The 15,185-nt window shown below is 57.4% G+C and overlaps 1 protein-coding gene across 1 annotated transcript; it reads left to right on the plus strand.

Annotated features, from left to right (window-relative positions):
• Positions 1 to 1,054: 1,054 nt before the first annotated feature.
• LOC144488642 (uncharacterized) lies at positions 1,055 to 9,460 on the plus strand. The gene is made up of 2 exons (XM_078206707.1): positions 1,055 to 1,179; positions 2,795 to 9,460. The coding sequence occupies exon 2, from the start codon at positions 2,932 to 2,934 to the stop codon at positions 3,853 to 3,855; it is 924 nt and encodes a 307-aa protein (XP_078062833.1). The 5' UTR covers positions 1,055 to 1,179; positions 2,795 to 2,931; the 3' UTR covers positions 3,856 to 9,460.
• The last annotated feature ends 5,725 nt before the right edge of the window (positions 9,461 to 15,185 follow it).

The raw sequence follows: 15,185 nt of genomic DNA on the forward strand, positions 1-15,185 counted from the left end.
ACCGACATGCCCGGCACCAACACGCCTGGCACTCACACCCCTGGCACCAACACTGACACACCCGGCACCGAGACGCCTGGCACCAACACTGACACGCCCGGCGCTGACACAACTGGCACCAACACGGACACGCCTGGCACCAACACACCTGGCACCAACACCGACACGCCTGGCAACGACACGCCCGGCACTGACACGACTGGCACCAACACCAACACGCCTGGCACTGACATGCCCGGCACCAACACCAACACGCCCGGCACCAACACTGACACGCCCGGCACCGACACTGACACGCCTGGCACCAACACGCCCGGCACCTACACCGACACGCCTGGCACCGACACCGACACACCTGGCACCGACACGCCTGGCACCAACACCGACACACTGGCACCGACACGCCTGGCACCAACACCGACACACCTGGCACCGACACGCCTGGCACCAACACCGACACACCTGGCACCGACACGCCTGGCACCAACATGCCCAGCACAAACACCGACACACCTGGCACCGACACACCTGGCACTAACACCAACACGCCTGGCACCGACACGCCCGGCACCAACACCGACACACCTGGCACTGACACGACTGGCACCAACATGGACACGACTGGCACCAACATGGACTCGCCTGGCACCAACACGCCTGGCACCAACACGGACACGCCCGGCACTGACACGCCTGGCACCGACACCGACAGCACCGACATGCCCGGTACCATGACAGTGGGGGGAGCGAAGGTGAAGGGGATGGTTGGGTGGAGCGTGTTAGGGGGTCTGGGGCATAGGGTTAGATGGGAGTGGGGGTGAGAGTTGGTGGGTGAGGGTAGGGGGAGGGGGGAGGAGGTTGGGGGTGGGGATGGGGATCATGGCGGTGTGACCCACCCACAATGCGCAGCGCGCCAAAAAGTGCCCTATTCCCAGGGGGCTGGGCTCAGTGCGCATGCGCCAGAATGCCGCCGGCGGTGCGCAGGCGCCGGGAATGCGGCTACTGCGCAGGCGCTGAAGTCATAACCGCCAATCCGCCTGCGCCGGATCAGAGCTGCCGGTGCGCAGGCGCCAGGGTCCCAGCAGCGCCGCCGCCGTTCAGTTTGTTTGAGGCGACAGGAGGAGGTCGGAGGCCTCTACTCCCCTCCCCCCCTCACTAACCGGCACCTTCAACAACCAGGTTAGACAGACGGCATATGCAACGCGCGCGCAGCCTTACCTCCCAGGCCTCGCTCTGCGATTACTCGATGTATTGATGGAGGTGTTTTTTTTAAAAAGACGCCCGCCCGCACGTCCGTTAACTGACTGGGAGATGGAGGAGAACCCGACTGCGCATGCTCGTTTCTCCAGATTGCGCCGCCTTCCTTTGTGACGTTTATGGCCCCGCCTCTGCCCTGTTGCCATGACGTTGCCACGCCCCTTCCCATTGTGACGTCACAGACTCCTCCTCGGCCCCCTCCCATTGTGACGCCCGAGGAACTCTTCCTCTTCTGACGTCACGGGCGCTGATTTCCCCGGGTGCCAGGGGGAGGAGCCAAAGCCCTTCCTTTCCCACCCTCTGTTCCGCCATCTTGGTGAGGGCAGGGTGGGCTTGTCCAGTAGGCAGAGGAGCAAAGGGGCAGTGCCGGCAAGCTTTCTGGGGGGAGCGCGGGGGCAAGATTGGCCTGGTGGTTCACAGTGAAGCGGAGTGTCTTGGGTTGCAAGAAAATATGGACATAATGGTTAAATGGGCGGATAAGTGGCAGATGGAATTTAACCCTGAAAAGTGTGAGGTGATACATTTTGGAAGGAGTAATTTGACAAGAAAGTTTTCAATGAATGGCAGGACACTAGGAAGTTCTGGGAGACAAAGGGACCTTGGTGTGTTTGTCCACAGATCTCTGAAAGCGGAAAGCCATTATAGTAGGGTGGTGAAAAAGGTATATCGCACATGCAATATGCCAAAGGCATATTCCCTCCCGAGGAGGGAAATACCCACTGGCTGGGTGATTTTGCTGATGGCGCCCAATGGCACAGGGATTTAGCTTCACTGCAATCTGCACCTTTATCAATCGAGGCATAGATTACAAAAGCAGGAAGTCATGTTGGAGTTGGATAGAACTTTGGTGAGGCCACAGCTGGAGCACTGTGTGCAGTTCTGGTCACCACATTATAGGGAGGATGTGATTGCACTGGAGGGGTGCAGAGAAGATTCACCCGGATGCTGCCTGGGATGGGGTCGTTAAGTTATGAAGAGAGGTTGGGTAGTCTTGGTTGTTTTCGTTGGAGCAGAGAAGACTGAGGGGCGACCTGATCGAGGTTACAAGATTATGAAGGGCGTGGATAAGTGGATAGGGAGCAGCTGTTCCCCTTAGTTGAAGGGTCAGTCACAAGGGGGCATAGGTTCAAGGTGAGGGGTAGAAGGTGAGGGGGGCATGTGAGGAAAAGCTTTTTACCCAGAGGCTGGTGACGGTCTGGAATGCGCTGCCTGGGAGGGTGGGGGAGGCAGGATGCCTCACATCCTTTAAATAGTATCTGGATGAGCACTTGGTATGTCATAACATTCAGGGCTATGGGCCAGTGCTGGCAGATGGGATTAGGTGGGAAGTCAGGTGTTTCCAATGTGCTGGTGTGGACTCGAAGGGCCTCTTATGTACTGTATGATTCTATGAGGGCCCGAGGAGGGAAATACCACTGGCTGGGTGATTTGCTGATGGCGCCCATGGCAGGGGATATAGCTTCGCTGCAAACTGCACCACAGTAATAACAAGGAATCCCATCACGGCATCACCCTTGCTGACTGTTCTCTATTTCAGGGAGCCCGGACCCGTGCCACCTCGCAGACCTCCAGGAGTTGGTGTTGGCAGGGGGAGGGGGGGGGGAGAAGAGGAACTGGACCATCGTCAAGTGGCTGCCAGGCTGTGAGCAGGTGCCCACCGCCCGGCCTCCACCCATGGCCACGGAGGAGGAGGAAGGGGCAGAGGGACCCAGGGTGGACTCCACGTACCAGCCGGCGGAGCTGCCCGCCTCGCCCCAGTGGGAGGCCGGAGGAGGGCAGCCTGAGCGGCGGCGGCGCAGGCAGGGCTCCAGGAGCGGCCGCAAGTGCTACATCTGCAACGAGTGCGGGCGCAGCTTCAACAAGTACTCCAACCTCAAGCAGCACCTCCGGGTGCACTCCGGGGAGAAGCCCTTCGCCTGCCAGGCATGTGGCAAGGACTTCAATCTGCTGTCCAACCTGCGGCGCCACGAGAGGACCCACACGGGCGAGCGCCCCTTCACCTGCCCCACCTGCCACAAGGGCTTCAGTGAGCTGTCCAGCCTGCGGCGCCACCAGCGCACCCACACGGGCGAACGCCCCTTCACCTGCCCCTTCTGCGCCAAGGGCTTCAGCCGCTCCTGTATGCTGGTCATCCACCAGCGCACCCACACGGGCGAGAAGCCCTTCCGCTGCGGCGAGTGCCAGAAGCGGTTCAGTGACCCCTCCAGCCTCCGCAGCCACCAGCGCACCCATACCGGCGAGCGGCCCTTCAAGTGCAGCGACTGCCAGAAGGAGTTCCGCTACTCTTCCAGCCTCCTGCAGCACCAGCGAGGCCACACGGGCGAGCGACTTTTCACCTGCCCCCTCTGTGGCAAGGGTTTCACCAAGTCCTCCACCCTGGCGCAGCACCGCAGCACCCACAGCCAGGAGCGCCCCTACAAGTGCCCCGTCTGCGAGCGGGGCTTCTCCCGGGCCTCGGTGCTGGGGCGTCACCAGCGCGTCCACGCCTGGGAGGGACCCCGCATCTGTGCCGACTGCGGCCAACACTTCAAGACGTCGGCCGGCTTCCATGGACACCACTGCGCACCCGAGGACAATACGACACCAGTGCTGAGCTGATTGCCTCCATTTTCTCTCTCTCCCCCCCCATGGGTCTGGGATGGGTAGAGAAGGGCCAACAACAGTTACATTCACCGGAAATCCCTGGCCCAGGAATCCATTCCTGCTGCCACATTTCCAAAACCAAACTGAAAGCAGCCTTGAGCCAATCAAACGCACAGACGTTATTCCCCCCATCCCCCAACGCCTCAGTCACCAGCTCCTCCTGTCCCCAGTCGATCCAGGAACTGCCACGTCTCTCCGCCTGGATGCACGGGACCAACCTGATCTTCTTTTGTGCCAAGGACGCTAAACACAGCTCAAGAGGCAGAAAGAGAGTGTGTTTACAGGCTAAGAGTGAACTGCGGTGCTTATTTAGAAGTAAGACTATACAGAGAAACACTGGAAATACTAAACCCCACCCCTTCCCCCTCCACTCTTCAGATGCTTGCAGTGTCGAATTGGACTATTTTCACTCACCATCGAAACACTACCTGTGAATGTAGCAATGTGTCCCCCTCCCCTCTCTGAATCCAAGCAAAATGCCCTGTTTCTGTTCTCCCCCGCCCTCCGGCCCCGCCCCCCAGCACCCAGAACATGGTCAGAGTCAGTGGGGGGGGTTCCAGTTGCAAGTGGTTTGGAAGGCACATGGGCTTAGTTGGAAAGGGGGATGGAGTATAAAAGTCGGGAAGTCTCACTACAACTGTACGGGGCATTGGTGTTTCCGCAGCTGGAGTACTGCGCAGAGTTTCGGTTTCCTAAATGAGGGAAGGGTAGATTCGTGTTGGAGGCAGTTCTCCAAGTGTGGCCTAACCGAGAGATACAGAGACTGGAACTGTGCACGGTGCTCCCAGTGTGGTCTAACCGAGAGATACAGAGACTGGAACTGTGCACAGTGCTCCCAGTGTGGTCTAACCGAGGGATACGGAGACTGGAACTGTGCACGGTGCTCCCAGTGTGGGTCTAACCGAGAGATACAGAGACTGGAACTGTGCACAGTGCTCCCAGTGTGGTCTAACCGAGAGATACAGAGACTGGAACTGTGCACAGTGCTCCCAGTGTGGGTCTAACCGAGAGATACAGAGACTGGAACTGTGCACAGTGCTCCCAGTGTGGTCTAACCGAGAGATACAGAGACTGGAACTGTGCACAGTGCTCCCAGTGTGGTCTAACCGAGAGATACAGAGACTGGAACTGTGCACGGTGCTCCCAGTGTGGTCTAACCGAGGGATACGGAGACCGGAACTGTGCACGGTGCTCCCAGTGTGGTCTAACCGAGGGATACGGAGACCGGAACTGTGCACAGTGCTCCCAGTGTGGTCTAACCGAGGGATACAGAGACCAGAACTGTGCACGGTGCTCCCAGTGTGGTCTAACCGAGGGATACGGAGACTTGAACTCCTCCACTTTGGCAGGAAGAATAGCAACATAGAAACTAGAAAAATGAGATTATTATTTAAACAGAGTGAGTTTGCAGAGGGATCTGGGCGTCCTGGTACATCAATCACAAAAAGTCTGCAGGCATCAGGTGGTTAGGAAGGCAAATGGTCTTTATTGCGAAGGGGGATGGAGTGTAAAAGTCGCTACAACTGTCCGGGGCACTGGTGTTTCTGCAGCTGGAGTACTGCGCAGAGTTCCGGTCTCCTTACTGAGGGAGGGATAGACTCGGATTGGAGGCAGTTCAGAGAAGGGTCACTGGGCCGATTCCTGGGGTGAAGGGGGTTTGTCTAACGGGGAAAGGTTGGAGCAGATTGGGGCCTGGAACCCATTGGGAGTTTAGAATGAGAGGGGGTCTTATTGAACCGTATCAGATCCTTGAGGGTCGGGGGGGGGGGCGCTCGATAGGGCAGATGCTGAGGGGATGTCGTGTCCCCCCCCCCCCGCCATGTGGGGGGAATCTAGGATTATGGTCAGGGACAGATCTTCGGAATAAGGGTGTCTCCCATTGAAGACGGAGAGGAGGTGGAATTGTTTTGTCCAGGGGGTGGGGGGGTCACAGGGGATCGGTGGGTGGAATTCTCCCACCACCCCCCGGAACTGTGACTCATTGAATATATTCAAGGCCGAGTTAGAGAGGCTTCTTATCGACAAGGGGGTGGAGGGGGTGACATTACAATCAGGTCAGCCATGATTGAATCGAATGGGGGAGATCTTGAGGGACTGAATGGCCTATTCCTGCATTCTGCTGACCTGCGATCTCCACATGGCTGCCGCTGCCCTCAATATCTTTGGCAACAAGAATCTATCAAACCTCCCAGTTAAACCTCGTCACTCTGGTATCCATGGCTCTCGGCACCTGCAAACTCCATCATCCTGAACCCGCTGCTGTCCCGTGTGGTGTAGGTACACCCACAGTGCTGTTAGGGAGGGAGTTCCAGGATTGTTATTGGACACCAGTCAGTCCCGTGTGGTGTAGGTACACCCACAGTGCTGTTAGGGAGGGAGTTCCAGGATTGTTATTGGACATCAGTCAGTCCGTGTGGTGTAGGTACACCCACAGTGCTGTTAGGGAGGGAGTTCCAGGATTGTTATTGGACATCAGTCAGTCCGTGTGGTGTAGGTACACCCACAGTGCTGTTAGGGAGGGAGTTCCAGGATTGTTATTGGACATCAGTCAGTCCGTGTGGTGTAGGTACACCCACAGTGCTGTTAGGGAGGGAGTTCCAGGATTGTTATTGGACATCAGTCAGTCCCGTGTGGTGTAGGTACACCCACAGTGCTGTTAGGGAGGGAGTTCCAGGATTGTTATTGGACATCAGTCAGTCCGTGTGGTGTAGGTACACCCACAGTGCTGTTAGGGAGGGAGTTCCAGGATTGTTATTGGACATCAGTCAGTCCCGTGTGGTGTAGGTACACCCACAGTGCTGTTAGGGAGGGAGTTCCAGGATTGTTATTGGACATCAGTCAGTCCCGTGTGGTGTAGGTACACCCACAGTGCTGTTAGGGAGGGAGTTCCAGGATTGTTATTGGACATCAGTCAGTCCGTGTGGTGTAGGTACACCCACAGTGCTGTTAGGGAGGGAGTTCCAGGATTGTTATTGGACATCAGTCAGTCTGTGTGGTGTAGGTACACCCACAGTGCTGTTAGGGAGGGAGTCCCAGGATTGTTATTGGACATCAGTCAGTCCGTGTGGTGTAGGTACACCCACAGTGCTGTTAGGGAGGGAGTCCCAGGATTGTTATTGGACATCAGTCAGTCCGTGTGGTGTAGGTACACCCACAGTGCTGTTAGGGAGGGAGTCCCAGGATTGTTATTGGACATCAGTCAGTCCGTGTGGTGTAGGTACACCCACAGTGCTGTTAGGGAGGGAGTTCCAGGATTTTGACCCCAGCGACAGTGAAGGAACAGCCGATATATTTCCAAGTCAGGATGGTGTGTGTGGGGCTCGGAGGGGGAGCTTGCAGGTGGGGGTGTTCCCCATGTGTCTGCTGCCCTTGTCCTTCTAGGTGGTAGAGGTGGCGGGTTCGGAAGGTGCTGTTGAAGGAGCCTTGGTGAGTCGCTGCAGTGCATCTTGTAGATGGTCCACACGGCTGCCTCTGTGTGTCGGTGGTGGAGGGAGTGAGTGTTGAAGGTGGGGGTTAGCGTGTCGATCGAGCGGGGGCTGCTTTGTCCTGGATGGTGTCGAGCTTCTCGAGTGTTGTTGGGAGCCGCACTCATCCAGGCAAGTGGAGAGTATTCCATCCCACTCCTGACTTGTGTCCTTGTAGATGGTGGACAGGCTTTGGGGGGAGTCAGGAGGTGAGTTACTCTCCGCAGGATTCCCAGCCTCTGACCTGCTCTGGGAGCCACAGTATTTATACGGCTGGGTTTCAAAAACTCTTCCTGACGTCCCTCCCACTCCCAGGCTGTGCTCTGAATTGTGTCCCCCGAGCTCGTTGTGGAGACAGCCAATGGGAACACTCCTCTGTCCACGAGCTCCGATAGCTCTTGTAGAATCTTCCCTCGGTCGCCTCTGGAGAACATCCCCAGCTTCTCCAACCCCCGACCTCGCAGAGAGAGTTCCTCACCCCCCTGACCCCCGACCTCACAGCGAGTTCCTCACCCCCCTGACCCCCGACCTCGCAGAGAGAGTTCCTCACCCCCCTGACCCCCGACCTCACAGCGAGTTCCTCACCCCCCTGACCCCCGACCTCGCGGCGAGAGTTCCTCACCCCTCTGACCCCCGACCTCGCGGCGAGAGTTCCTCACCCCCCTGACCCCCGACCTCGCGGCGAGAGTTCCTCACCCCCCTGACCCCCGACCTCGCGGCGAGAGTTCCTCACCCCTCTGACCCCCGACCTCGCGGTGAGAGTTCCTCACCCCCCTGACCCCCGACCTCGCGGCGAGAGTTCCTCACCCCCCCTGACCCCCGACCTCACAGCGAGTTCCTCACCCCCCTGACCCCCGACGTCGCGGCGAGAGTTCCTCACCCCTCTGACCCCCGACCTCGCAGAGAGAGTTCCTCACCCCCCTGACCCCCGACCTCGCGGCGAGAGTTCCTCACCCCCCTGACCCCCGACCTCGCGGCGAGAGTTCCTCACCCCTCTGACCCCCGACCTCGCGGCGAGAGTTCCTCACCCCCCTGACCCCCGACCTCGCGGCGAGAGTTCCTCACCCCCCTGACCCCCGACCTCGCAGAGAGAGTTCCTCACCCCTCTGACCCCCGACCTCGCAGAGAGAGTTCCTCACCCCTCTGACCCCCGACCTCGCGGCGAGAGTTCCTCACCCCCCTGACCCCCGACCTCGCGGCGAGAGTTCCTCACCCCCCTGACCCCCGACCTCGCGGCGAGAGTTCCTCACCCCCCTGACCCCCGACCTCGCGGCGAGAGTTCCTCACCCCCCTGACCCCCGACCTCGCCACGAGAGTTCCTCACCCCTCTGACCCCCGACCTCGCGGCGAGAGTTCCTCACCCCTCTGACCCCCGACCTCGCGGCGAGAGTTCCTCACCCCTCTGACCCCCGACCTCGCGGCGAGAGTTCCTCACCCCTCTGACCCCCGACCTCGCGGCGAGAGTTCCTCACCCCTCTGACCCCCGACCTCGCGGCGAGAGTTCCTCACCCCCCTGACCCCCGACCTCGCGGCGAGAGTTCCTCACCCCTCTGACCCCCGACCTCGCGGTGAGAGTTCCTCACCCCTCTGACCCCCGACCTCGCGGCGGGAGTTCCTGACCCCCGACCTCACAGCGAGTTCCTCACCCCTGACCCCCGACCTCGCGGCGAGATTTCCTGACCCCCGACCTCACAGCAAGTTCCTCACCCCTCTGACCCCCGACCTCACGGCGTGAGTTCCTCACCCCTCTGACCCCCGACCTCGCGGCGAGATTTCCTGACCCCCGACCTCACAGCAAGTTCCTCACCCCTCTGACCCCCGACCTCACAGCGAGTTCCTCACCCCTCTGACCCCCGACCTCGCGGCGAGAGTTCCTCACCCCTCTGACCCCCGACCTCGCGGCGAGAGTTCCTCACCCCTCTGACCCCCGACCTCGCGGCGAGAGTTCCTCACCCCTCTGACCCCCGACCTCGCGGCGAGAGTTCCTCACCCCTCTGACCCCCGACCTCACAGCGAGTTCCTCACCCCTCTGACCCCCGACCTCGCGGCGAGAGTTCCTCACCCCTCTGACCCCCGACCTCGCGGCGAGAGTTCCTCACCCCTCTGACCCCCGACCTCGCGGCGAGAGTTCCTCACCCCTCTGACCCCCGACTTCGCGGCGAGAGTTCCTCACCCCTCTGACCCCCGACCTCGCGGCGAGAGTTCCTCACCCCTCTGACCCCCGACCTCGCGGCGAGAGTTCCTCACCCCTCTGACCCCCGACCTCGCGGCGAGAGTTCCTCACCCCTCTGACCCCCGACCTCGCGGCGAGAGTTCCTCACCCCTCTGACCCCCGACCTCGCGGCGAGAGTTCCTCACCCCTCTGACCCCCGACCTCGCGGCGAGAGTTCCTCACCCCTCTGACCCCGACCTTGCGGCGAGAGTTCCTCACCCCTCTGACCCCGACCTCACAGCTCCTTGGGGACCCTCGCCCTTCCAGGAATTTGGTGGCGGGAGCAGGATGCACTCCCTCACCGAATGTGGTAATGTCTCGGGTTTTGCCGATGCTGCCAGACAAGGTGAGGAAGAAAGCGGTGAGGGGGATACAAGGACGTCGCAAAGGGTTCAGGACTGGAAACCCAGCCACTGCTCACTGACCAACAGCAGCCTCCAGACTGGCAACACCTCCATTTCCAATATCCTCATCCTCCTGTTCCAATCCCTCCCTCGCTCCCTCCCTCCCTATCTCTGTAACCTCCTCCAGCCCCTACAATTCTCACCCTCCTGTTCAAATCCCTCCCTCGCTCCCTCCCTCCCTATCTCTGTAACCTCCTCCAGCCCCAACAATTCTCATCCTCCTGTTCAAATCCCTCGCTCTCCCCTCCCTCCCTATCTCTGTAACCTCCTCCAGCCTCTACAATTCTCATCCTCCTGTTCAAATCCCTCGCTCTCCCCTCCCTCCCTATCTCTGTAACCTCCTCCAGCCCCTACAATTCTCATCCTCCTGTTCAAATCCCTCGCTCTCCCCTCCCTCCCTATCTCTGTAACCTCCTCCAGCCCCTACAATTCTCATCCTCCTGTTCAAATCCCTCGCTCTCCCCTCCCTCCCTATCTCTGTAACCTCCTCCAGCCCCTACAATTCTCATCCTCCTGTTCAAATCCCTCCCTCGCTCCCTCCCTATCTCTGTAACCTCCTCCAGCCCCTACAATTCTCATCCTCCTGTTCAAATCCCTCCCTCGCTCCCTCCCTATCTCTGTAACCTCCTCCAGCCCCTACAATTCTCATCCTCCTGTTCAATCCCTCGCTCTCCCCTCCCTCCCTATCTCTGTAACCTCCTCCAGCCCCTACAATTCTCATCCTCCTGTTCAAGTCCCTCCCTCGCTCCCTCCCTCCCTATCTCTGTAACCTCCTCCAGCCTCTACAATTCTCATCCTCCTGTTCAAATCCCTCGCTCTCCCCTCCCTCCCTATCTCTGTAACCTCCTCCAGCCCCTACAATTCTCATCCTCCTGTTCAAATCCCTCCCTCGCTCCCTCCCTCCCTATCTCTGTAACCTCCTCCAGCCCCTACAATCCTCATCCTCCTGTTCAAATCCTTCCCTCGCTCCCTCCCTCCCTATCTCTGTAACCTCCTCCAGCCCCTACAATCCTCATCCTCCTGTTCAAATCCCTCCCTCGCTCCCTCCCTCCCTATCTCTGTAACCTCCTCCAGCCCCTACAATCCTCATCCTCCTGTTCAAATCCCTCCCTCGCTCCCTCCCTATCTCTGTAACCTCCTCCAGCCCCGACAATTCTCATCCTCCTGTTCAAATCCCTCCCTCGCTCCCTCCCTATCTCTGTAACCTCCTCCAGCCCCTACAATTCTCACCCTCCTGTTCAAATCCCTCCCTCGCCCCCTCCCTCCCTATCTCTGTAACCTCCTCCAGCCTCTACAATTCTCATCCTCCTGTTCAAATCCCTCGCTCTCCCCTCCCTCCCTATCTCTGTAACCTCCTCCAGCCCCTACAATTCTCATCCTCCTGTTCAAATCCCTCCCTCGCTCTCCCCTCCCTCCCTATCTCTGTAACCTCCTACAACCCTCCAAGATCTCTGCGTTCCTCCGATTCCGGTCTCTCGAGCATCCCCCGATTCCCATCACTCTGCCATTGGCGGCCGTGCCTTCAGCTGTCTGGGGGGGTGGGGGGGCCGAACCTCTGGAATTCCCTCCCTAAACCTCTGTCCGTCCTTATCCCCTCAAGTGGTTCGGGGTCAAAGTGTATCTGAGAATCGCTCCCCAGAAGAGCCTCGGGGAGCTCTTTACCTCGTACAAGGATGTTGTTGACCGTTTATTTAACAGTGTCATGAAGTATTCGTCAAAGACAAACACTTTTGCAAAAGAAAGAAAACGATGTAAAAAATATCACCGATGCGTCATTGCCGACTTTACCCGTCTCTCAGGTGATGGACTCACCAAGGAAGAAATAAAGACTTGCATTTGTATAGCACCTTTACGGCCACTGCTCAGCCTGAAGATCTTTTGAAGTGTCCCTGTTGTAATGTAGGCGAGGGAAGATGAAGGTGACTAATGATCGCGCCGGAAGCCACCATGGACTGGTCAACTCTCCAATAGACAACACCAACGGCAAATCCAACCTGAGTGAGCGCAAAGCCCCCTCCAGGAATGACCATGAGGAGTCAAGCTTGGGCAAGCAAGAAGGCGGATGCTTTCGAGGAGGCTCGGGGGGGTGAAATGGCCCCCCTTGCCTGGGATACTGGGTGGACGGATGCTTGTAAATTGAGGTCCCTCCATCCCCGCAAGGAAGCTGCAGCGGACAGAAAAGAAGCGTGACAAAAGTTGATTTGCAATGTCTACCTCCTCATTTCTCCAGTTGTATCCTGAGTTTCAAAGGCTGCGTCTGGACCCAATAAAGCTTTGGTGATACATGTAGCTGGTATGGCTATCGCCTCGTTTCCTGCTTCTGTGACTGTAAGGGGACTTGGATCCTGCTGCAGGACACCAGTCAGTGTACAGATATCTCCTTGAGAGAGAGAGGACTGAGAGACACCAGTCAGTGTACAGATATCTCCCTGAGGGAGGGGGGAGACTGAGAGACACCAGTCAGTGTACAGATATCTCCCTGAGAGAGAGAGGGGACTGAGAGACAGCAGTCAGTGTACAGATATCTCCCTGAGAGAGAGAGGACTGAGAGACACCAGTCAGTGTACAGATATCCCCCTGAGAGAGAGATAGGGGACTGAGAGACACCGGTCAGTGTTCAGATATCTCCCTGAGAGAGAGAGGGGACTGAGAGACACCAGTCAGTGTACAGATATCCCCCTGAGAGAGAGAGAGGGGACTGAGAGACACCAGTCAGTGTACAGATATCTCCCTGAGCGAGAGAGAGGGGACTGAGAGACACCAGTCAGTGTACAGATATCCCCCTGAGAGAGAGAGGGGACTGAGAGACACCAGTCAGTGTACAGATATCTCCCTGAGAGAGAGAGAGGGGACTGAGAGACATGAGTCAGTGTACAGATATCTCCCTGAGAGAGAGAGAGAGGGGATTGAGAGACACCAGTCAGTGTACAGATATCTCCCTGAGAGAGAGAGAGAGGACTGAGAGACACCAGTCAGTGTACAGATATCTCCACATGAGAGGGGGAGAGGGGACGGAGAGACACCAGTGTACAGATATCTCCCTGAGAGAGAGAGGGGACTGAGAGACACCAGTCAGTGTACAGATATCTCCCTGAGAGAGAGAGGGGACTGAGAGACCACAGTCAGTGTACAGATATCTCCCTGAGAGAGAGAGAGAGGACTGAGAGACACCAGTCAGTGTACAGATATCTCCCTGAGAGAGAGAGGGGACTGAGAGACACCAGTCAGTGTACAGATATCTCCCTGAGAGAGAGAGAGGACTGAGAGACACCAGTCAGTGTACAGATATCTCCCTGAGAGAGAGAGAGGGGACTGAGAGACACCAGTCAGTGTACAGATATCTCCCTGAGAGAGAGGGAGAGGGGACTGAGAGACACCAGTCAGTGTACAGATATCTCCCTGAGAGAGAGAGGGGACTGAGAGAGAGTAGTCAGTGTACAGATATCTCCCTGAGAGAGAGGGGACTGAGAGAGAGTAGTCAGTGTACAGATATCTCCCTGAGAGAGAGAGGGGACTGAGAGAGACCAGTCAGTGTACAGATATCTGCCTGAGAGAGAGAGAGGGGACTGAGAGAGAGTTGTCAGTGTACAGATATCTCCCTGAGAGAGAGGGGACTGAGAGAGAGTTGTCAGTGCACAGATATCTCCCTGAGAGAGAGAGAGGGGACTGAGAGAGAGTAGTCAGTGCACAGATATCTCCCTGAGAGAGAGGGGACTGAGAGACACCAGTCAGTGTACAGATATCTCCCTGAGGGTACTGAGAGAGAGTAGTCAGTGTACAGATATCTCCCTGAGAGAGAGAGGGGACTGAGAGACACCAGTCAGTGTACAGATATCTCCCTGAGAGTGACAGGGGACTGAGAGACACCAGTCAGTGTACAGATATCTCCCTGAGAGAGAGAGGACTGAGAGACACCAGTCAGTGTACAGATATCTCCGAGAGAGAGAGAGAGGACTGAGAGACACCAGTCAGTGTACAGATATCTCCTTGAGAGAGAGGGGACTGCGAGACACCAGTCAGTGTACAGATATCTCCCTGAGGGGACTGAGAGATAGTAGTCAGTGTACAGATATCTCCCTGAGGGGACTGAGAGAGAGTAGTCAGTGTACAGATATCTCCCTGAGAGAGAGGGGACTGAGAGACACCAGTCAGTGCACAGATATCTCCCTGAGAGAGAGAGAGGGGACTGAGAGACACCAGTCAGTGTACAGATATCTCCCTGAGAGAGAGACAGGGGACTGAGAGACACCAGTCAGTGCACAGATATCTCCCTGAGAGAGAGAGTAGTCAGTGCACAGATATAGAAACATGGAAAATAGGAGTAGGCCATTTGGCCCTTCAAGTCTGCCCTGCCATTCATATCGTTCATCAGGTTCAATATCCTGATCCCCCCTCCATGCCCCCATATCCCCTAATCCCGACAGCGATACCCAATTCCTTCTGGTAACGGATTCCACAGATCCAGCACCCTCTGAGAGATGTGATTTCTGTTTTAAATCTGCCACCCCTTATCCTAAAACTACGGCCTATCATTCCAGAAAGTTCCACAAGGGGAGAGATCCTCTTCACAACTCCCCTGTCAATCCCCGATAGCATCTTAGATACCTCGATTAGATCTCCCCTCATTCTTCTAAACCCTGGAGAGACTATCAGCCTGAACTGCCCAATCTCTCTTCATTCATCCACCCCTCAGCCCTGCAATCAATGCAGTGAAACTCCAGAGATTCCACAGAATTCCTACAGTGCAGAAAGAGGCTGTTTGGCCCATTGAGTCCGCACTGACTCTCCAAAAAAGCATCCCACCTAGGCCCTCCCCTATCCCCGTAGCCCTGCACATTTAGCATGGCCAATCCACCTAACCTGCGCACCTTCGGACTGTGGGAGGAAACCGGAGCACCCGGAGGAAACCCACGCAGACACGGGGAGAACGTGCAAACTCCACACAGACAGTGACCCGAGCTGGGAATCGAACCCGGGACCCTGGCGCTGTGAGGCAGCAGCGCCAACCACTGTGCCATCTTCCTCCTCCAATGCAACGACAACCCTCCTTAAGGGATCAAAACTGTGCAAAGTACACCAGGCTTGAGTGGCTGAATGGGCCTCCTCCTGTTCCTGTGTAACAGGCTCGAGGGGCTGAATGGCCTCCTCCTGTTCCTGTGTAACAGGCTCGAGGGGTTGAATGGCCTCCTCCTGTTCCTGTGTAAC

The sequence above is a fragment of the Mustelus asterias genome, unplaced genomic scaffold (assembly GCF_964213995.1).
Source record: "Mustelus asterias unplaced genomic scaffold, sMusAst1.hap1.1 HAP1_SCAFFOLD_1734, whole genome shotgun sequence".
Taxonomy (NCBI): domain Eukaryota; kingdom Metazoa; phylum Chordata; class Chondrichthyes; order Carcharhiniformes; family Triakidae; genus Mustelus; species Mustelus asterias.